Source organism: Fistularia commersonii, chromosome 23 (genome assembly GCF_037954325.1).
Source record: "Fistularia commersonii isolate RoL2024-O1a breed Wild chromosome 23, RoL_Fcom_v1.0, whole genome shotgun sequence".
NCBI lineage: Eukaryota > Metazoa > Chordata > Actinopteri > Syngnathiformes > Fistulariidae > Fistularia > Fistularia commersonii.
In genome coordinates this window covers 6,177,621-6,201,336 of record NC_141306.1, presented here as the reverse complement: position 1 = coordinate 6,201,336, position 23,716 = coordinate 6,177,621, and the positions used below count along the sequence as shown (strand labels likewise).

The window sequence follows — 23,716 nt, the reverse complement described above, 5'->3', positions numbered from 1 at the left end:
GATAAAAGAAGGTGAGCCTTTTGAGGCAGATGGGAAAAGTTTAGGTATTTGTCAGTGCAAATTAAAAATGTATTGGTCCCTGCAAGAGTTTTTAGGTATATAATGTCCTGAAGAAACATATACAAGTAGTAATTTCCCCCCAAAATAAGCTCAAACAAGAAGGGAACAGAATCAGAAAAAATAACAAACATCACCAAATTGAAACACAATTGAGCTGAAAAGGCTTGAACACACCAATATTTATTACCAACCATCGCAAAAAGTCTGAAAGTGATTTCTAAAGCAGGAATAAAACAACAGTAGATTCAGTCAGGCAACCCATTCAAAATGTTAAGGAGGAAGTAAATCCTGGGAAAGTGGCGATCGGAAGGAGAGCGGTTAGGAGCAGATGTATTAGTGCAGGGGTGGGCAATTATTTTAGCTGGTGGGCCACATTTCTTATTTCATTTTTAATGCACAGGCCAACTTGGTATCATGTAAATTGAACAAAATGAAAATTGCAATTTAAATATTTACATTTTTTGGCATTTCATTTCAACTTTAAAATCATGAATGATCATATAAATGTATTGACATTATTTTGTATGAAATCCTCCAAACAAAATTAAACAAAAGCGCAAAAAAAAAAAAAAAGGAGTTTCTAAATTCAATATTGATTGAAAATACTCATTTAAATTTTCAACGAAAATTATTTGGCGGGCCGGATAAAAAAGCAAAACTGGTCAGATGTGGCCCTTGGGCTGCAAAATTCCCAAGTCTGTATTAGGGTGTTTGGATAGGAGGAATGAATGAATGTGTGATTTTTTTTTTTTTTTTCATTCACGTCCTCTTTTGTACCGTTGTATTATAATTATCATTATTATTATTATTGTTATATCCTATTTGTGTGATGAATGCGTGATTTTTTTTTCATTTATGTCCTCTTTTGTACCCTTGTATTATAATTAATAATAATAATAGTAATAATAATAATAATACATACGATTTGTATAGCGCTTTTCAAGGTACACAAAGACGCTTTACAAGTTGATGACAGAAAACATAGAACATACACATAGTTAATGGGAAGAGCTGTAGGTGTTGTAGGTGGTTTGGAAGAGGTGGGTCTTGAGGTTGTGTTTAAAATAATGAATTATCATTAAATAATGATACCATTAAATAATTATCATTATTATTATTGTTATGTCCTATTTGTGTGATGAATGCGTGATTTTTTTTTTCATTTACGTCCTCTTTTGTACCCTTGTATTATAAGTATCATTATTATTATTGTTATGTCCTATTTGTGTGATACCTTGTCTTTAATTGACCATTGGAAGTATGAACTCCCAGTCCCACGGATGACGACTCAGCTGTTCACCGCTCAACTCCGGCCCGTTCAGGCCAGGCTGAGTGTGTTCTGCTGACCGCATGTCTCCCAGGTGGGTAAATGGGAGAACGGCTCGCTCTCCATGAAGTACCATGTGTGGCCTCGCTACGAACTGTATGGCGGAGCGGCGACCCGGGAGGACGACCACTTGTCCATCGTGACACTGGAGGAGGCTCCGTTCGTCATCGTGGAAGACGTGGATCCTCTCAGCGGGACGTGCATGAGGAACACCGTCCCCTGCAGGAAACAGATCAAATCAATGTGAGACTCCCGTCCTTTGTGTGTTTCAGTGAGAGTGACTTTGACAAACAAGGTAAATGAACCATAATGTAGATGAATATAGAAATACTATCCGATGAGACATGGAATTTTTTTGCTGAAACTCCAAACTCCTGTTAGATGATGTTTCTATCTATCCATCCATCCATCCATCCATCTGTAATCACAGTAATCAAACAAAGGAGACGGGAATCTACATCAAGCGTTGCTGTAAGGGTTTCTGCATCGACATCCTTAAGAAGATCGCCAAGTCCGTCAAATTCACTTACGACCTGTACCTGGTTACGAACGGCAAACACGGCAAGAAGATCAATGGAACGTGGAATGGCATGGTGGGAGAGGTGAGGAGTAACTTTGTCGCACACAAATACGCACATTCGCCTGTCTTGATCCCTCAAATAGAAAACGACTGTGACGCTTGTGCAATAATTCAAAGATTGTGTCACATTTTGCGTCGGCATCCGGTCACATGTCGAGAGTGGCGATAATAGATCACCTACCTTGCGCGGCGGGGAGATAGACCGGGCCCGACGTCAGGCAAGGAAAATAAATTGACATGAACTGAAAGTTGGACGGCGGAACAGGCTTCGGGGTTATATAATATTTAGGGCTTCTGCGACTGGTGCGAATAAAGTTCATCCCAGAAGACCTGGAAGCACGTTGTGTGACAGGTGAAGGTGAAGAAAACATCAAAAGGGAGATGGACACAACCCCCGCCCCCCCGCAGGCCATATGAGCTGCGCTATAATTAGCTTCCATAGGAGCTAGCTGAAGGGAACATTTCCACTTTGAAGTAGATTTTCCCACCTAGAATTATGAACTTATATTTTTGGGATATTCCTCCTTTCCAAGAGTTCCAAGATTTATGTCAGACGAGTCGATCCGCTCTCACCCGAGGGTGCGAACGTGACCGTCAGGTGCGACCGTTCGCTTTGGGGCGGGGTTTCAATTCCTCCATTCTCTTTGTTCGCGAGGTCGACTTGCGGTCAGCGTCTGCCACAACGACAAAAAAAAACAACGTCGGATTTCGTGTGAATAACCTTGAGGAAGTACGTAGGCGGGACGATGCCATGCTAGTTTTCCCATTCGGTTTACATTAAAACTGACCCATTTAATCCATTATGCAAAACCATTTAAGTCACCAATTTGGTCAGCCTGTGTGAAACCTGCCTAAAAGCACTGTAACGTGCTGCCTCCTTTTCACCTTCACAGATGAACGGTCATTTTCATACGCATCTGTTTCACACACACACAAACACACACACACACACACACACACACAAGCTCACACACATACGCATGCACAAAACACCTAGATTTTAAAGATGATTGAATGCACAAAAGTAAGACACGGCCAGACTTAATGTCCAGCCTGCCCACTCACTCTTACACACACACACACACACACACACATTTTGCAGTAGTTCTGCTGTATGAGCCCCTCTCTTATAAAATCAAGCCTCTTCCCTTTCCAGTTGGAAAACAGCCCAAACTACAGTATATCGCGCACTCTCAATGGACCCATATCTGCTGCGATGCTGGCACTCGACACACACGCACACACACACACACACACTCACACACTCACGCACGCACGCATATCAGACGTGCCTCTGCTCACTCCTGAGTACACCCTGAAATCCCTGTGGCATTTAAACAGGTAGACTTCCTGTGTTTTTAAGGTTTCAAGACCTCATCGTTCGGCTTGTTCTGGACTTCAATGTCAGATCATGATTTCAGGTCACGTGACACGCTGACTACTTTGTGCCCTTTGATGCTCCACATCTAAAATATGAGACTCAACATGCTCGATTGCATAAGTCGGGCCTTGCTAGCGGAGTCGCCTAAAGATACAGGCACACACACACACACAGGCGCAGACACATGCATACACAAACACAGATTCTCACTCACTCATTCTCAATAACGCCCACATGGGTCAATTTCATAACAGAGAGAGAACAAGTCGTAGGAGGGAGATGGAGCGAATGGAGAGCGAGGCAGCGAGAGAGAGAGAGGGAAAGGAAGCGAGTACACCGCTAGATGGATGCACACCCTCCCTAGGGAAGAAATTCACACATTCAGCCACCAGCATGCACACACACACACACACACACACAGGCGCAGAGCCTGACAAAAGCGGCCAGATACGCGCTTTTGAATCGGTCACAAACTGAGATTCCACACACGCTTGCGGAGAATTGGGTGATGTGTCGTATTGTCTCCACCGATAAATGTCCACTTTGCAGGAAGGGAACACTGTGCTTCCGTCTCCTTCAATGTCGCTTCCTTTTTATGACTCACTCGTGTGCACACGCACAGACACACGAACTTTTCCCTCTCGCAGTCACACGCGCCTCGGTAACTCAGAAGGACGGTATTGTCCCACTTCCCCCAGTCGCTGTAGGACTCTGAATCTCGGAACTAAATGCACCACCTGTAAAACCTGTGCAAAGATAGTAACGGAAGGATGGCAGGTGGAGGAAGTGGAGGCATTGGGGCGGCTATTTCAAGCAGCCGTGACCCACTGCGATAACCCACTTTCCTGCATCTTTCCCCTTTCTCTCCTGGCGAGCATCCCGGGTGTCCGGTCCCTCCTCTTCTACATGCCCTGTGCTTTGGGTTCCCCCTCCCGCCGAGCTTTAACTCCCACCCCCTCTTTCCATAATGTTTCCGTGTGAAACTAAAAGTCTCTTATCATCACGTTATGTTTTGAGGAAAGCAAACAAGGAGGAAGATAGTTGTGTTCATGTCAGCGGAGAGGCTTTGTTTGAGGTTTCCACGTTGTCGTGGGACTCGTCGTCAGTGGATTACAGTGTTTTCGACCTCCTTAACGTAAAGGGATATTTCGCGAGAGAAGTTTTAACCTTCCAATTGCTGGAATTGTTGCAATAATCTGAAACCTGCGTTGCTCTTGATGGCCCGGTTAGCGCCTTTGCTAACGCCAGAGCCCCGGCCGTTGGGGCGTGTGTGTATGTGTGTGTGTGTGTGTGTGTGTGAATGGTTGACTGCTGCAATCCTGTATCCAGCCTGCAAGATGTGAAAGCGCTCTACGAGTGGAGACTGTTGACCATTTATATAGTCAGGAGGAACGATAACAGAACAGCCATCTTTCCGTTTGAATGAGAGGAAAACCAAAAAAAATGTCCGCCTGCGTCTCTACAGCTGTTGTTCTAACCAGGAAGTACCAACTCGTATCAAGGATCTCGTTACATTCATATTTAAAAGACAGCCGATGAGGAATTATTTTTATGCTTGTGTTGAATGCCTAGTAGAAACAAACATTCAAAACATTCTGACTTAAGTTGACTGAATTTGTTTTCTGATATTTTTGTTGCTGCTAAAGCAAATAAGGCACCCCTCCTCAGGAAAAGGCAGGAGTTTTAGGACAGATGTTCCCTTTAACGCTGAATGAGGATGGATAATGTACGTTCTCTTTGTCTCCACCTCCTGCGTAGGTGGTGTTGAAAAACGCCCACATGGCCGTCGGCTCCCTGACGATAAACGAGGAGAGGTCAGAGGTCATCGACTTCTCCGTGCCCTTCATTGAGACGGGCATCAGCGTCATGGTCTCCCGCAGCAATGGCACCGTCTCCCCCTCGGCCTTTTTAGGTGAGCAGCGGCGTGTCGGAGGCAGACGCGCCGCCGAGGGTCTGACATGTTTGGAATGTTGTAAAAACACCAGCAGAGGCAAATGGCAGTCGATGAATCTTTGTCAGGTCATTACAGATGGATGTTAACCTTTCCAATTTGCAAAGTTTAATTAAGTAATTTACTGGCCACGGCGAATTTAAATGCAGTTTTTATGAGGCAGTACATCGGAATGAAAATGGCTAACTGTCTCTTTGCCCTCTGTTTCCCACTCCTACTTCATTGCTCTTATTCTTTCCTCTTCTCAATCTGGCGCACCACATTTGCATATCGCTCTTGCTCTCTCCCTCTCTCTTGCTCGACGCCTCACTTTCTCTCCGCCACCCTCGCTTTTTTTTCCCGCCCCTCATCTCCCCTTCCTCTCCCGACGTCCCTCGCTTCTTACCCATTTTCTGCCTTCTCACAACCCCCTTTTCCCTCCCTTGTCTCTCCCTTATCTCCGTTCGTCCACGCTCCCTTCCTCAATCCCTCATCTCCCTTCATCTCGCTTCCCTCTTCCCTCGCTCGCCCTCCAGAGCCCTTCAGCGCGGATGTGTGGGTGATGATGTTCGTGATGCTGCTGCTGGTGTCAGCAGTTGCTGTGTTTATATTCGAATACTTTAGCCCTGTGGGCTACAACCGCTGTCTGGCTGATGGGAAAGGTGAGAGACTTCAGTTTGGCGCATGCGCGCGCGCACACACACACACACACACACACATGCAGACACACGGTGCCAACCATCCCCAGTTTAATCTCCATCACTCCTCTGCTCGGAACAACAGATGGAATCAAGAGCAAATGCACAAGCAAGTTTATCGTGTCCAACTGAAAGGTCTTTGCTGGAGGTGGTTGTTTATTTCGGGAATGAAATTAAACTTTGTTTTTTCTATCTAATACACACTCATATTTTTCAAAATTGCAAAGGTTTCTTAAAAAGAAATCACATACTAATAATCAGCAGCTGCAAGGCAGAAGGAGAGTGAAACCTGGGGCTGCAAACACTACGCAAGCCAACTCACAGCTCGAAAAAGGTCAAGATGTTGCTTGGAACTGCAGCAATTACAGATGGAAGCGGTTAAACTTTTCATTTTTACCTGTTTTTTGCAGCTCAATACCAAGAAGGAATAGTTTAAAAAAAATATTTAAAAATAATCTTTGAAGCTTGCATACAGTTTAAAAGTTGCTTAGTGTTATTTCCTTACAGGATAACTCTAGGTGGATGCAAGCATTAGAGCAATTAAAACATTTGTTAGTTAAAGAATAAGAATGAATGATAATGAAGGAGGGGATCTCTTTTTTTCCCCCTTTCATGCTCACACAAACTGGTATACGCAAATACTTTGCATCACAGCTCTGCAGCCTCTCTCCGCAGGGGTAGGAGGATAAAAAGGTCTAACTCATCCTATCTCACAATAGATCGTTAAAAAGAACATTTTAGGGAAAAAAAAAGCTGAATAATACTCCCATTGTAATTAAGGGAACACAAGCGCACAGACACAAAAGACGTGTCTGGAATCGCGCAAGTTACGTCGGTGAGCTGCCGGAGATAAAGGTTTCGGGAGATGCGAGTTGAAATTTCTGAATCGCATCGATAATTCAGGATGTTTTACGGTGTAACGTACCGGTGGCGGATCTGCCGTCAGAATACGAAAGCTGTATAATAGTTCGTTAAATTATCATGACGGAGGTTTGTATCGAAATCCAGCCAACAGATTTAAAATCAGCCGGCCCTCAAAGTTGGGATTAATTTTTAAAGAGGAACGAAAACATGGAAATACTTTCATCTGCGCTGTTAAGGGTCTCCAGCTCCGCATATGTGGATCCAAAGTAGTTAAAGAGCGCGATGCCCAGTAAAGTGAACGTTCTATGAAAGATGATCCAACCCAGAATGAAGGCACCCTTGGGTCGGGGTACACACTCTTTGTGATCTTGGGATGTCTCTGTGTATCGTTCTGTATGGACTGAGTATTTCTTTCCAAAAAGACTGACAGAAACACAGAAACGTTTTTTTCGCCTCGCTGAGTCACCGACACACCTCCCCTACGTCTACATGCTACTCTTTTTTTTTTTTTTTTTTGATAATTTCCAGGTGCGTCTCCGCATCTCGACACAGCTCCGGGGCTTTTTCTTCTGCACCGGACAAATCATTCGAATGTGACACGCCACAAGATCCAGTCAGCTCTGACAGCTGGAGGGGGGGCTGGATCTCAACAGCCAGAGAAAAAAGAAATAATAAAAATCAATGTTTTCCCAAAGCTCCATTTCTGATGTAGCTATATATAGATGATTTTTCTATCTTTCAGTTTCTCTCATCCTTTATCATGTTGTGGAGGAGATGTTGCCTGCTCTCTCCAAAGTGATGTTCTCTGCGCGCCTCCTTGTTTTATCTGCCTGTAGCCGAGGGACTTTGGTCCTGCGAAAAGTGCAGATCGAACTTTGGACTCAGAAGATTCGACACCGTAACGAATCGATGGATTTGTAACAACCCCTCCTCTTGATTCATTTAAACAACTCTCTGGCAAACTTCAACACTTGAGATAGATACTTGACACAATACAGTCAGTTTGTCCGTGGAAAACAAAAAAAGGAAAAAAAAATAAAGTCAAACAACAAAGCGGCAGACCCACACACTCTCTCTTTGTCTTACATGGACACTCACACACACACACACACGCACAAACCCACACAAAATGTTACAGTCCATCTGCTTACCGTTCCATCTTGGCTGGAAGGATCCAATGTCTGTCCAGGAAAGAACTGTTTAGTATGAATAATAAAATCTGCTCTTTTCATTTCATTCTGATGTGTAACCTGCAGGTCCACAGTACGGGTCACGGTACAGCCGATACAAAAGGCAAAAAAAAAAAAACATCTTGGACTATCTGCTACACTTTTGGAGTCCCCGTATGACAATAGCTTGGTATGGTCGTAGTTTCTTTAGCTTAACACAAACCAGGAATGGCACAAGTTCACGATTCATTGTGATGTAGGAAATGTTAACTCATCACCAAACTTCGTGCAGACAGCTGGTTAATAGAGTAGAGAGGTGCAACTTTCAGTTAAAAAGTCGCGGCAGTGTTTTCCTGCTCACACTGCTCTTGACGATGCAACAAGAGGCCTCATTAAAAAGGCACAATGGGCTTGTAGCGAGAGAGCAGAGCAAATATTCATCTAGTTTATTCTTCGAACAAATCAAAAATACAATCCTTAATTTTGTCTCTCTGATCCAGAGCCTCACGGTCCATCCTTCACCATCGGTAAGGCTATCTGGCTGTTGTGGGGTTTGGTCTTCAACAACTCCGTCCCGGTGCAGAACCCCAAAGGTACCACCAGTAAGATCATGGTGTCGGTGTGGGCCTTTTTCGCCGTCATCTTCCTGGCCTCCTACACCGCCAACCTGGCTGCGTTCATGATCCAAGAGGAATACGTGGACCAGGTGTCCGGCTTGTCGGACAAAAAGGTAAGAGTTTTACTTTGCTGTCTTCATTTTCTGATCGGCTTTAAGGAAAAATCGCTCACTCCCTCGATTTGTTTTTTTTTTTTTTTCGTTTCCCCCGTTTAGTTCCAGAGTCCGAACGACTTCTCGCCTCCGTTTCGTTTCGGCACCGTCCCAAACGGGAGCACAGAGAGAAATATAAGGAACAACTACCCGGAGATGCACTCGTACATGACGAAGTTCCACCAGAGAAACGTCAATGAGGCTCTGCAGAGCCTGAAGGCTGGGTGAGGAGCTGCTTTTTTGTCAAAAATAAAAATATTACAGAGTATGCAAAAACATATTTTAGTCCACTTAAACAAATAAAAGAAGAAAAGAAGAACTACAGAAAACTCAAACATGTGTCAGAATTTTATGAATTTGCTGTTGTAATAACTAAATTCACATGCAGTATTACTACAAAAAGTAATTAAATGAATTATGGCAAATGAAAAGATCTTTTGGAAATGTTTTTAAAGTGCTCTAATTCTGTCTGTAGCTTCATCAACGAAGGCTAGATGAATTAATTCGGTCTCTAACTGAATTTGAGTTGGAAAAATGGCCGCAAGTTGGAGAAACCCGGGGAACTTTTTCCACTTAATTCAACAACAAGGAGGAAAGGAACACTTTTTACTCACAAAAAAAATGAGTGCAGTAGAGTTTGGCAAGCATTCTGTTGAAATATAAGAAGCCAATTCATAAGGTGTGTCACATTATCCGTGCCTTGTTCTGTACGCTCCAACACTTTGGATGTCATTTTCCCACCAAAGAAAAGCAGGAGCCCGAGCATCACTTAATCATAAAAAGTAAATGAATAAACAAACAGCCCTAATCTGATGAGACCAAGGGAATGAAACGATCGAAACAATCCAGCTGCGGGAAGTACACTCGATGCAGGATGACTGAACATGAGTATTACTAAAAGGGAAATTATGACTCGGGACAAATAGTGAGAGTAAATTGAGATAGAGATCAGAAAATCAAAAATGCAAACAAACAATACTGGAGCTTTATGCCACCGACTTATGTCACTGAAAATATGGGGCGGATTTTTAATTTGGGCAATTCAAAACTCCACTTTAATTATACTCTACCTTTTCTGTTTCACAGCTGTGTATTTGCCCCATTCCTGATGTCAACTCCAGCCTGTGGAGTGACATTTACATCACTTAGCAGTAGATTAATGCCGTTTACCGGACGAATTGGAATGCCGTGTCTCACATTTCACTCCTAAGTGCACATTTATTCTGACTATTCTTTGTCTCTTCCCCCTTTTCTCATTAGCAAACTGGATGCTTTTATTTACGACGCTGCCGTACTTAACTACATGGCTGGCAGAGACGAGGGTTGCAAACTGGTGACCATTGGCAGCGGCTACATCTTTGCCACTACAGGATACGGCATCGCCATCCAGAAGGAGTCGCTCTGGAAGAGGCATGTGGACCTGGCCATCCTGCAGCTCTTCGGAGACGGTACGACAAAATGCATTTTCCTTCTTTGTCTCGTTGAAAGAAGCTAGTAAGCTCGGTGATGTCCTGTATTGGGTTGCTCAGACATCTCTTCTGGGAAACACAGAAGACAGTCAAATCAACGGTCTTTGCCCAATAATGGTTAACTTTTCTTTATCTGTGGTCTTGTTTGATTTTTTTGATATTTTATGCAAAAACTTTTTATTGATACAAAACGGAACCATGTGCGGCGACGTGGCTGACTTCATCCCGAAATAAACTTCTTGGCCCAAACTTTTGTCGGGATACACAAAAAGTATTGTTACCTTTTATCCGGCAGCCATTTGCATCTTTAATGGTAGTCTCGGCGGCATACCATCTGTCAGGGATGAGAACATCTTTGCTTGAAGCCAAAACGAAGTCTAAATCCAGTACATCCACGGCTGAGTTACGAGGAGGAGCCACGATTGAGAAAAACCCCGAGTCAGTTTGTGCGCTCGGTCGTCCGAGGCCAAGGTACGCCATGTTTGCAACGGGAGACATGACAAACTGCAGTGACATGCGAGGTGAGGGCAACGTAATGAGAGACAACAGTCACAGTTTGCTCCGGGCGGACTGATTTTGGATAATAATCTTATGGGCCTTACTGAATATTTTCTGAGAATGTCATTTTGCTTTTTATTTATATAGAAATGTACCTTCTTAAAAGCACATTTACATTTTAACCAACAAGCACATTTGCTTTGGTAGAAGTTCAAAAGCTGGAAATGTAATGGGTTCACTTTGCCACAAATAAAAAAAAAACAAATGAAAATAGTGTTGTTCTGCTTCACCAAATGATCAGGATAATGATCTCAGGATCACCTCAACCATTATATCTAGCATATAAACATCAATACACATCGAGATCTGCATCTTTCACGGAAAAATACAGCAGTAAGGTTGCGGCGCCATTTCACCGAATCTGCCCCAGACCTCGTAACAATGTTTTAATTGAGACGTCACGTTGATACTTGATACAGTTTGAACAAACGCCCTCTGGTTATTGAAAAGCCGAGGAGGAAGACTTTTCTGTCTGCATCAAACTCCAGGCTTGGGTTTGTCATAATCCCGATCATGTGACAAATGTTGATTCAAATTCCTGATCATGAAGGAACTTTGCATCTGGCAAGTCCTGTTCGACTTCTATTTTCACAAAACTAGATATTGAAACTTTAACCGCTGTTTTTTTTTTTCCTGGTGGTTTTGTTCTAAAGTGGTTTTGTTCTTAAACCGAACCAGACCTTTGGAGGCTGGATCCAGCAGTTCTTCCTGAGGCGAGCATATTGTTTTCTTAATTGTTTGTAGTGGGTGTACTGAATTCTTTATTAAAAAACTCCAACGTAATGAGGCGTTGAGAATTCTTTTCTCGTTGCTGACATTTCAGAAATGTTCTTTGGGTTGAACGCTGCTCTCGTTTTCACTTTTTTTTTTTTTTTTTTTTGCCAGCCATGCAACAACAGCGGAGGAGGCGCGGAACAAAGACCAAGTGCCACATCCCACATTTTGCGAGTCCGACAACAAGCTGTCCCTGCCGGTTTAGAGCGGGTCTTTTTTTTTTCTTCTTTGGCCCTCAGATTCAGATTTGAAAAGGTTCCAGGTTTTGCACAGAGCTTTAACAACTTTGTGGAGACTCTGACCAGCTTTCTTGCTTTTTTGTTGTCGTTTTTACCTTTTCTTTATTTGTCTCTCTCGCTCTTTCTTTTGGCTCCGAACTTTGTTCGAATTCTTCATCTTTTCATCTCGGTCGCTCCCTTCGGGGGTCACCACAGCAAATCATCTTCCACATTTTAATCCTACTCTCCGTATCCTTTTCTCTAAAACAAACTAACTTCACATCCCCTTTCACGCTATTCATAAATCTTCTCTCTGGTCTTCCTCTAGGCCTCCTGCCTTCTGACCTCAGCGTTCCTCAAGCCTGATCTTCACTCTCCCTCCACTGTACACGTACAAATAATCTCTGTCTTACTTTATCTCTAGAGCATCAAACGCGTGCTGTCCCCCTGTCCGTCCTGCTCGCTTCCCAAGAGAACCTCAACATCTTTATCTCTCCTACTTCCAGCTCTGCTTCTTGTCTTTTTCTCAGTGCTGTTGCATCGTATGCACTTGAAATCCTCCATCTTCTTTATCTCCACTCCCTGTAAATTTGCGGTTCCACTTTGGTTACTCACATTTTGTCTTTCTCTGTTGCTAACCTTCACTCCTCTCCTTTCCAGAGCACACCTACACCTCTCTAGATTTCATCCACCTGCTCCCTGCTCTCACAATATCATATTCAAACATCATACTGTGGGAGTTCAGTGATTCTGTAGACTTCTGTCCAATTCATGCTGTCTGATATTTCTTGACCTCAAGACCCAAATAGCACGTGGAGATGTTTCCTCCATGGTTCAGTCTACTGTCCTGGTCAAACGCTCTGTGCCGACATTCCTAGGTGAAGATTTATCCTTCCGATTTATCCTTTGGACATTCTTTGCTCTGTGTTTTGCACCTTAGTAGGCACAGGCCCTCATTGCATTAACGATCCACTGTTTCTGCTATTAGCATAAAGGGAAGACCCAGTTGTTGATTGTAATGATACTTTCTTGCAGCTGATCCTTGATGTGGAGACGTAGTTCACGCCGAACTCGCGCTAACGCCATGTCATATATCGGTCGGTTTTCTCAAGTGTTTATGAGTCCCGGGGTTAGGCAGGGCAGCTAATTCACCGCCGAGGCACGTCCGTCTTTGCTCCAGCCTGAGCGAACCATGGTGAAGGGCAAACTTTCAAAAAGAGAGCTCCAACTATCTTCCCAGAAAGCTAATTATGTGCCTTTTGTTCACACATTTGAGTGGGCCGAACCGTCACACCAAAAGAGGCAGATTATGATTTTTCAGGAAGTTGTGTTTTTTTCAAGTCAACGTCCCAACATACTCCATCCATCACATCAGATCATCGCTCCTCATGACAACACAGAGATGACTTGCTGCCTAAAATGAGTTTCGCCTGCATTCTTCACAGTATTTACAAGTAACTCCTCTTCCAAATAAGATAGTGTATCAAATATATGGATATATATAAAAAAAAAAAGACATGTTGAATATATTCATTCTGGATGTAGAAATGTCTGATGATATTTGATTTGGACTCCAAAAGCTGGAACATGTTCTTGTCCATACAGAAGAAATTCATACATATGTGTGTGTGTGTGTCTGTGTGTGTGTGTGTGTGTGTGTGTGTGTGTGTGTGTGTGTGTGTGTGTGTGTGTGTGTGTGTGTGTGTGTGTTGTAGCTAGTCTATTTGGGCAGAGGCCAGCATGTTGTGAGCATCCTGAACCAATGGCCCTCCAGGGCCCAATATACTGCGTCCCAGTTAGGGGTGCCAGTATAGCTCCTGGTGTATTTCTTCACTGTGTGTGTGTGTCTGTGTTTGTGTGTGTGTGTGAGTGTGAGTGTGAGTGTGTCCATATGAATATGGGTCAGCCCTCTGAAAATGAGAGTAGCTATGTGTGTAAGCAAGAAGTGTGTGTGTGTGTGTCTGTGTGCGCGCACATCTTTGAGATAAGAGAGTTCTGTGTTCTTTTTTGTGTCTTTCACTTTTTACTCGCCGCTTAAACATATGTATGTATATTTGTACGTAGATCTGTACGTACGCATGGAACATCATCCAGTTCCACTGCCACACCATTCAACCCTGCTGTCTTTGCTGGCCGAGCTTTTGAATGTCACTTTCGCGTGCCTCACCCTCCGCTCGCCTCCCGTTGGCCTAGAAAGTAATCAGACTCATGTGGGGAGCCAAGTGGGCTGGACCCTGGGTCGTCTGGTGCCGGACCAAGCGGGAAATATATGACAGGTGTCAGAAAGCGGCCAAAACAATAAAAGTAGGGTTCACAAATGTTAGGAAGGACGATGGTGTCTCGCTAATGTGAAGACTTTAAATTCCTTAGAATGAGCCGAGAACTGTCGATGTTTTTATTTGCTCTCTTGAACAGACGAGATCATTAATCCGTCCTGTTGGCGGTTCAAGCTAGCTTTTAAATTTCCGAGCAGGATCCCGCTCCGACACCAAGTCTCTAATGACGGTGATATTTTCAGAGAAGATGGCCAGTTTTATTATCGACCAGGATAAATCTTATGTTTCCTCCTGATTTTTTTCTTTACGAAGATAAACAATTGAGGAGAGCGCAGACTTTGAGTCTTCTTTGCATCATCACCTCAGATTTATCTCCATCAGAAGTTGCGGCGCTTCCTGTCGCCACAGTATTCAATGTACTTTCCATGGGAAACAAATTGCAAGTGCCGTAATGATGCTGACCAAAAGTAGCATATAAAAATTGAATAAAGGAAGTGGAATGGACTTTGTAATTAGATCTTCTGCAGTGTGGTGTAGTTTTCAAGTTCAGGGATAATCTTTGATGTTGTGTTACGGTATTATTGTTTTAAATTTTGTTTCATTTCGGTTATTACCGAAGGATCAACTCACTTTTTTTTTTACTCATTTGGAGAGGAAAACTGATCGTCGTCGTTTTTTCGAAACCCCATTTATTACTCAATTATTATATTGAGCTATTTCATATCTGCACCTCCATCCTCTTTACGCGTGATCATCTCTTGTCCGTCCAGGTGAGATGGAGGAGTTGGAGTCCCTGTGGTTGACCGGGATCTGTCACCACGAGAAGAACGAGGTGATGTCCAGCCAGCTCGACGTGGACAATATGGCCGGGGTCTTCTACATGCTCGGCGCCGCCATGGCGCTGTCATTGATCACCTTCATCTGCGAGCACTGGTTCTACTGGCAGCTGCGCTTCTGCTTCATGGGGGTCTGCTCGGGCCGGCCCGGCTTCGTCTTCTCTATCAGCAGGGTGAGGCTGTGCGGGGGGGGGTCGGGAGGAAACACACCCCGGCATATTTTCCGAATCAGGATATCAACTCTTGTGTTGTCCATGAGAAAAGGCCGTCCATCCGGTGCGGTTCAAAACTGTCAAAATCGAAATCGTCACGCGAGGTGATAGTTTATGTAAATGATATGATGTGTCCGCTAACAGTTGCGGCTGAATCGAAATTCCTGGTGTGCAGAAACACCAGGCAGGATAGCGGAGAAAAGTCATAACAGATGACGGCCAATGCTACCGACAAGTTGTTTAATTGCAGGTGTGTTATCTGATGACGGAGCGGTCGAGCAGATCGCTATCTCAAAGCAGGGCAAAGACTTCGCGCGACGAACACGACATATGTCATTGACATCATTGTATTTTTTTTAAAATCCCCTCAGCCGTCCAGGGGATTTTTGATTGAACTTGTAAAGATTTGAGAGCCGTCTGCCAGTCAGAGACCGTAGTCATTGTCATTTGTCTCTTTGGCTGAGGTTTAATACTCATTTTTAAACTCACTTGATTAGACTGGAGTAACTTTTGCCATGCTTTTTGGACTTAGTCCTTTGAGTTTGTCAGTCAGACGATCCGTCCTGTTATCCTTTATGCTAATATTATCCAGTGGTATTTATGTAATATCAAAGAACCCCATTAGCACGACTTGGAGATCTTTATTGGTCACATTTAATAAGAGCTCAACCTGCAGATATAAAAGCCTTTTCCTGTGACCGTTTGATGCTCAGACCTTTCCTGTGTCCACGAGGTATATATTTACAAAGTGTTCAGCCAAAATCAATATTTCACTCAGCAAAAATCAGCCGCAGAGCGGTTAGAGGGTAGATTACTCGATCCTGGGGGAGCCAAAGTCACCCCGAGGTATTTGATTTGTATTCCAATTGTTTTGACACAGCTCCGATGTAATTCACTGTCTGTCTGAAAAGGTGAGCGGCTGCGGGCCGGGACGCTTTGCTAATTAACGGCTCCCTCTCCCTCAATTTGATATGTTGTTACGGCAACGCGGGCGCTTCCGCGCCGGCCCCGGACACGTTTTTCTTTGTCACTTATCGCATTCATTAGTTTCGCGTCCTCATGGAGAACCCAAGCGTGTGCGTGTATGCAAAATCAGCTGCAAAAATGTCAAGAGACTCTTCATTTCCAAAGACCAGCTGCTTGATGTTGTTTTTGATCATCATGTCGTTTTAATGTGTGTGTGTATCTGTGTGTGTGTGTGTGTATGCGTGTGTGTGTGTGATGACAGACATTCAGCCATCGATCTTGGCTAAAAAAAAAAAAAAAAAGGGATTGACCTCTGTCATGATTGTAATGGGACAACACAAATAAATGTTCGGCGTGGACACACACACACACACACACACACACACACACACAGCGAGACAATCCAGTGTGCTGAAATATGTGGCAGAACTATTCATAGAGAGCAGTCATTTTTATCAGCCGCGCCAAGTCATTGTGAAAGAGATACAGTGAAAATTACAGTTGATTATCTTTCCACAATCCTCCGCATCGCATTGTCTCCTTCTCATTCTCTCCAGCCTCGGTCAATTCTTCCCTTTTTCTCCCCTCCCCTTTCCTCCGCCACTCAGATTGATTCCACGTTTTTTAATTTCACAGCGTAATCCAATAAAGTTTATTGTCATTGGTGCAATTAACGTTTAAGCTCGGGGAGTGTACAAAATGAATCATCTGTCACGGTTAGCGTGAGTCACATGGCTTCATGGTTGGTTAGCTTCCACTTCCTTAGATTGACTCAGTCCCTTTGTGAGCGCCCCGCCACCCCCGCCGCCACCTGCCCCTCCAGGTTCCACCTGCGACACTGAAACAAATTAATTATATCGATTAAAAAGGCCTCTGATGACTTTAGAACAATAAATGTATTAGAGGTGTAATCACCCCTCTTTCCACAGCTCTCACATCACATCATAGCTGAGTTCATTTGCACTGAGTGCTCACACCACACAGGGGCTGTATTAAATTTCGATATGGCGCGTGTAGCCTCACCGCTCGCGGTTTCACATAGCGAGCAGCTATTTGTTAGTTATTCGTTGATTTCCTGCCTCCGTGCACCGCTGTAATCACTTATAGATTTTACCGTGATCCCCTGGTGTATTGAAAATTCTTAGGGACCCCTCGGGCTGCAGATATTACTATTCACAAATCCTGCCCAAATAATCACCCAGCGTTACTGTGAGCCAGCAGCGATTTGCCAACCATCAAATTACGCCGACATGTAGACTAGATCAAATCTGCTGCCGAGTACAAAGCAGCAATCACTCGGTTAGGTCTGCGATTTTGATGCGCCTCCTGTGTGTGTGTGTGGTGACCCGAGCGCGAGCGCACATACACGCACTCACGAGCGGTGTGTGTTTGTGAAAGAACTTAAAAGTCACGTAAAAGGTCAGCGCCTTACCGTAAAAGATATTCAGGATGTAGTTGTGTCCTCCCGTCTCGGATGAGACGGTGCAAAAGATGCGGCAAGTGGGAACAGCTGACGGATTCAAATGCAGCCACGACAACGAGAGATTAAAAATGGAGGTGAAGTGATGGAATCGCTGCGAGCAGACTAATGGAAGGGAAAAATATGACAGAAAGGGATCAGAAAAACACTCCAGAACGTCTCCAAACAAACAACTAACAATGAAAACCCTGGCAGGTCGATGTTTGTCTCAACTCCAAAATAACAATCGACATCTGGTTTTCTAATACTTTTTGGGCCTCTTTTGTTTTTCTGTAAAAATAAAAGCGAACGTTACCTGCAATACCAGACTTAGGGATGAATGGCTCCTTGCTGCATTGCAGCCGTTTTGCAAATTAACCAGCGGAAAGGAGCGGTGAGTGGAAGGAGAAGTGAGGGTCAATGAGTCATATTTGAGAATAAAAGGTGGAGGTGGGAAGGATTTATAGGTCAACAGTGGAAAAGACGGAGCTTTCGACAGCCGTCTGACCTTTCGACCCCGACGACCTCAGCTATGGCGAGCAGGGTCGGGGTCAGGTGATCGTTGAACATTGGCCGCGGAGCCCTTTTATTTACAGACATCAGAGAAAACTGAATAAAATCATTGCTGAAAATCGATCCGATCCTCCACCGCGCCATCCGTCATGCCTGATTGGCTCTCCTTCATCTATCTGAATATTGTATTGTACATCACAGGATGCAAATAGAGCACTTCGTCTTTCTGACACCATAATGCAACACCGCGGTCCGCTCGCCCTGGCCTTTTTTCTTTGCCGGGTATTGTTTTGAACCGGGCTATTTCATAACTGCCAGGGGATATTGTTCGGCCAAATTCTAATCACATTGATGAAAGATATTGACCAGTAGGACTCAGGGGTTTAACAACCTCCTCGCCGGTATCAATCACCCACTCTGCAGCCGCAGCGTCCCCTGAATCTTCACACTCCCTCGCCCTGTCTTACTCCATCTTCCCCCTGCTAATGTAGCACATGCTACCAACTGTGAGTTATGTTGTTTTGTACATCACTTTTTACCCAGTATATACTGTATTCCTTCACTGAGGTATCGACAGCGTCAGCAGAACCATCCGCTCACTTGACCTTAGGCCGATTTGAGATGCGGCATAAAACAAAATATGTCTCTCTTTTTTCAAATCAGCACCATAATGTATTTTTTTTATTTCCCCAGAAGTCACATTTATCATCTTATTTCCCATCATTCACAGACCTGCGTTCATTCACCATTACTAAAAGATGACTGTTCAATAAATAAACAACACCAAACAAAAGGGAACATTATTTTATAGCGTCAATCTCCGTGCAGTAACCTCTGACCATCTGTATTCCTTTTCACAAACAAATTGATCTTATATAGAATCTGATAGTTCAATAAGACGCATATGTTTTTTTTTTATCAAATCTGTAAATAATATCAACAAATAATGATGAAGATGCTGGTTGAAATCTGTCCGCTGTGAGGTGAGTGAGTGAACAGTCTGCAAACTCAGTGTAGAAATTTGTTTATTGAGTAATCTTCAGGTTTGCAATAAAAACTAAATCCATGAATGGTTTTACATGTTAGGTGTTTTTCATTATTTTATCTCCTCAACAAATTGTTCACGTAACATGAAAACATGACTGATGATGTGACACATTAGTCAGGTTGGATCGAATTTTATATTATTTTGCACCAAATCACAAGGTGCACTAATCTCATGACACATAAAAAGTAGGTCTGACCACATGTTTTAAAATGTTTTATAGAGACCCAACATTCCCCCGTGAGGAAGCCACGGACGACAGCGGCAAGGGAAAAACTGCCCTTTTGCCTATTGCATAGGATAGAGTGAATTAAATCTGCAAATTCTATCTCTAATTCTACTTCTGCCTGCGTGTCTCCCTCACAGGGCATCTACAGCTGCATTCACGGGGTCCAAATTGAAGAGAAAAGCAGCTCGGCATTGAACTCTCCCTCGGCGACCATGAACAACACCCATTCCAATATCATGCGTCTCCTACGCACCGCCAAAAACATGGCCTCTCTGTCAGGGGTGAACGGCTCGCCGCACAGCGCCCTGGACTTCATCCGCCGCGAGTCGTCCGTTTACGACATCTCCGAACACCGGCGTAGCTTGGCGGGCCACTCGGACTGCAAGCCACCGTATTTACCGGAAGACAACATGTTCAGCGACTACATCAGCGAGGTAGAGAGGACGTTCGGCAACATCCACATGAAGGACAGCAATCTTTACCAGGACCACTACCTGCACCATCATGGCTCCACGCTGGGGCTCAGCGGGCCCCCTCCCAACAGGCCGCATAGTTTGGGCAGCGCTAGTTCCTTGGAGGGCGGCATGTTCGATTGCGACAGCCTGGGTGGAGGCGTGGCTCCAATTTTCACCACCCAGCCCTGCTCCGCCCTGACCCACAGGAACATGAGTAAATTTGACCTGCTCTCCGGACAGACTCCCCCCTCGGGCCAGGGCTTTCAGGGAGGCCTCCCCGATCTGTACGGAAAGTTTTCTTTTAAGGGCGGGGCTTCGAGTTCCACCTACATCCCCGGGCACGGTTACTGTGGAGGCAGAGGAGACGAGGATGGGAATATACGTTCCGACGTCTCGGACATCTCCACGCACACGGTGACGTACGGGAACCTGGAGGGCAATGCCAAGAAGCGCAAACAGTACCGCGATAGTCTGAAAAAGAGGCCGGCTTCCGCTAAATCCAGACGGGAGCTGGACGAGATTGAGCTGGGCTATAAGAGGAAACCCTACCACATCAGCCACCACCACTACCACGGACACCACGCGGCCTCCCCGCCACTTTTGCCCTCTGAGCGCAAGCGCGGAGGGAGCGGAGGAGCAAACAATGAGGGCAACTCCTATATCTTCAGAGAAAAGGAAAGCGTGAGGGATTTTTATTTGGACCAGTTCCGGCCGAAAGAGGGCGTCCCCCAGTGGGAACATGTGGACCTGACAGAAGGTCCCGGGAGTAGAGATGGAGGAGTGCCCACTTGCACCTCTCTGGTTCCAGTGGACGATTTCCTGAAGAACAAACCCAAGAAGTCCGATTCAAAGAGCGGCGGCGGATCGGGGCTGGCCGGGGGAGACTGGGAATGCAGGAACTGTCGGGCCAGCGGGGGAGGAGGAGGAGGAGGCAAGCAGATGTCCATACACGGCGGAGGGGGCGGAGGGTACGGCGGCGGTATAAGTTGCGGGTCCTCCGGCGGCGGAGGAGGCAGCCGCCCCAGCTCCGCCACCTGCATGCGCTGCGAAGGCTGTAAAAAGACAGGAAACCTCTATGATATAAGTGAGGACAACAACCACCTCTTGGAACAAATGGGGGGAGGGAAAGGTGGAGGCGGAGGCGGAGGAGGAGGAGGAGGTATGGGCGCAGTCCCGCAGTCTCAATCTCAGGCCCAGCAGAGGAGGAAGAGCGGAGGATTCGGCAAGCCACTCAGGCGGCAGCACTCGTACGATGCCTTTGTTGACCTTCAAAAAGAAGAGTTGGGCAGCATGGGAAGCTTGTTGGGCGGCTTAGGGGGCGCCGGAGGGATGAGCGGCGGAGGTATGGGAGGAATGCTGCCTCCGCCCAGAAGTGTTAGCTTGAAGGAGAAGGAGCGCTACATGGAGGGCACCAGCCCCTTTGCACACATATTTGAGCGTCACGGGGGCTCGGAGAGGGAGAGGGAGAGGGACAGGGACCCGCTGTTTTACGGGGGCGAAGGCCGATCGCCTTTCGGGCTGTTCAGAGGAGGAGACGGCCTCCATCGCCGCTCCGTCGGGGAGAGAGATGTGAGGGACAGGGACAGGTCGTTGATGGAAGGAGGAGGCGGCGCAGCATTTTCTTTATCCAAATCTCTTTACCCAGACCGGATAAACCAAAACCCCTTTATACCCACATTCGGCGATGACCAGTGTCTGATGCACGGAGCGAAGCAGTATTACATGAAGAAGCAGCAGCAGCAGCAGCAGCAGCAGCAGCAGCAGCAGCAGCAGGTCGCCAAAAACAGCCGAAGTGACTTCAGGGCCCAGATCAGTTCGACATCATACCTGCCAGCATCTGCCACAGCTGGGGTGATGTCCAATGTGGCGCCCCGGTTCCCAAAAGAGCTAAGCCTGGGTGGAATGAACCATCACGGCTCCATGCTTGGGGTCGGCCCCCCACGTCCTTTCAATGGAAGCAATGGCCATGTATACGAAAAACTCTCCAGCATTGAGTCTGATGTGTGAGAGAGAGAGAGAGCGGAGGTGGAGGTTGGGGTGAAGCGTAAAGGTGAAGGAGGAGGGGAATAGAGGTATGTAGTGTTAGGAGATCAGGGATGATTTTAAGACACTGTCCACACACTGCAACCCTATCCCATAATGAGCCGGGACGAGGGAGCCGGAGGAGGAAGACGCCGAGCCGGACTGCAAAATTAAGAGACGCGGAAAGAGAAATCTTTATTTTGCGAGAAAATTTCGCTTAGAAATTCAGGACACCCCGGGGAGGCACGAGATTTTAACCCTCCCTCAGAAATGGCCAAAGCTACTCTCCCTTTCCGTCCAATCAGCATTTCCCCCGCCTTCAGCCTCACGGACGCACTCAACTCCACGCCTGCCGCCGGCCGTCATCACATCGAGGCGACACCCCCCCCCCGTCTATGTTGGATACGGGAACGCGTGAACCCGGTGAGATCCTACGGCCCCCACACCCCGCCGAGTGCCGGCGAGGGAACGAAAACCTTAGAGAGGAACCAACTGACCCCCGTCGCCCCCCCCTCACCGTGCCACCGGAGAAAGAAGACATAGTCACCTTTAAGTGACGGCGCAGGTTACGACCAGTGCCGTTCCTTCCATCTCTCCCTGGAAGGAGACAGCCTGGCCTGTGAATCCCTCCGTCCTCAGTTGTTTTCCCCTCTCTCCTCGTTTATCTGCACCTCCCCCCCCCCCCCCCCCCCCGTCCCGCCCCGGCCACCTCCATCCCCGACGCCAAAAGAGCCGATCTCGTTTGCTATGAGAAATACAATCATGAATGATATAATAAGTTATTCTTATAGAAAAAAAAACAGGGTATAGGAACAACAATAATAACAATAATAATATTGTGAATAATCATTTTATTGCTGATTATATCACTGCTTCTTGATTTTTTTTTTTTTTTTGGGTTTATTTTCTGTCTGTAAATTTCACAGCTGTTCGGTAAACTCGTCTTCTTCTGCCGCCCCCCCACATCCCCAACCGCCCCTACCGGCATTAGGAAGGTTGTTCTTAGTTCAACCAGAAGCCAGAAAGACTGAGTCCTTTTTGCTTTTTTTTTTTTTTTTTTTTTTTTCAAAAATGCCGGTTTTCACGAAGAATGGTTTACTCCATGCTCATATCTTTTTATTTATTTCCTCCCGGTGGAAAATGACTTCCGAAGGGATTTTACTAACATATTAAGAGTTGACAGACCCTTGTTTAATGTTTTGGAGACAGTACAGAAATACACAAACACACACACACACACACACACACACACACACACACACACACACACTTGAAAATAACCACATGCTGTCTGTCCATACGATCTTGTGCTACTGTGAACGACGCGTTTCAGTCAGAAGCTGAGAACTGAAGATACTGAGAGGACGGACGTGCCTTAACGGTCTCCGGTGGATGTGTCCTCCAGTTCACACGCGGTCCTCATGCAGCGGCACCAGGACGGACCGGCGCGCTTTCTGGCTGTTTTTATGTTTTCTTCATGTTTATGTGCCAAAACTGGAGTTTAAAAAAAAAAAATGAACAAACAAAAAAACAACAAAAAAAAAAAAAAAAGAAGTTACAACTGGCTACGAATGCTGCTGGTGACCGTTTCGATACAAGACGTTGTTGTCGTTGGAGACGTTTTATAACTTCGTACAATGATATGAGGAGTCAAGTGTGGGCAGCGCTTTATGAACCTGACGCTGTTTTATTCAGGACATCCGAGTGTCACAGAGTGACTGATGTGACTCACTTCACAGCACGGCAGCCTTTACTCAACTTTAATTCAGGTTACATGGGAACAGTCACCAGGCATCTACTTTTTGGCCTCTCGTTGGTATCACACAGACGGCATTGCTCGAAAAAAAACAAATAATCGAAAAACGAGGCGAACGGAGAGCCTGGTTTGGACACGTGTGCGACCGAT

At 45.5% G+C, this 23,716-nt stretch overlaps 1 protein-coding gene across 1 annotated transcript in view; it reads left to right on the top strand.

Moving 5' to 3' along the window:
- Positions 1 to 23,363, top strand: part of grin2ba (glutamate receptor, ionotropic, N-methyl D-aspartate 2B, genome duplicate a) — a 114,529-nt gene extending 91,166 nt beyond the window's left edge. Inside the window, exons 9-17 of the mRNA XM_086170805.1 lie at positions 1,422 to 1,630; positions 1,818 to 1,989; positions 5,107 to 5,260; positions 5,815 to 5,940; positions 8,510 to 8,739; positions 8,842 to 9,002; positions 10,039 to 10,226; positions 14,844 to 15,082; positions 19,471 to 23,363. Coding sequence (XP_086026931.1) covers positions 1,422 to 1,630; positions 1,818 to 1,989; positions 5,107 to 5,260; positions 5,815 to 5,940; positions 8,510 to 8,739; positions 8,842 to 9,002; positions 10,039 to 10,226; positions 14,844 to 15,082; positions 19,471 to 21,795 — 3,804 coding nt within the window. The 3' untranslated portion in view covers positions 21,796 to 23,363. The remainder of the gene's footprint in view (positions 1 to 1,421; positions 1,631 to 1,817; positions 1,990 to 5,106; positions 5,261 to 5,814; positions 5,941 to 8,509; positions 8,740 to 8,841; positions 9,003 to 10,038; positions 10,227 to 14,843; positions 15,083 to 19,470) is intronic.
- The last annotated feature ends 353 nt before the right edge of the window (positions 23,364 to 23,716 follow it).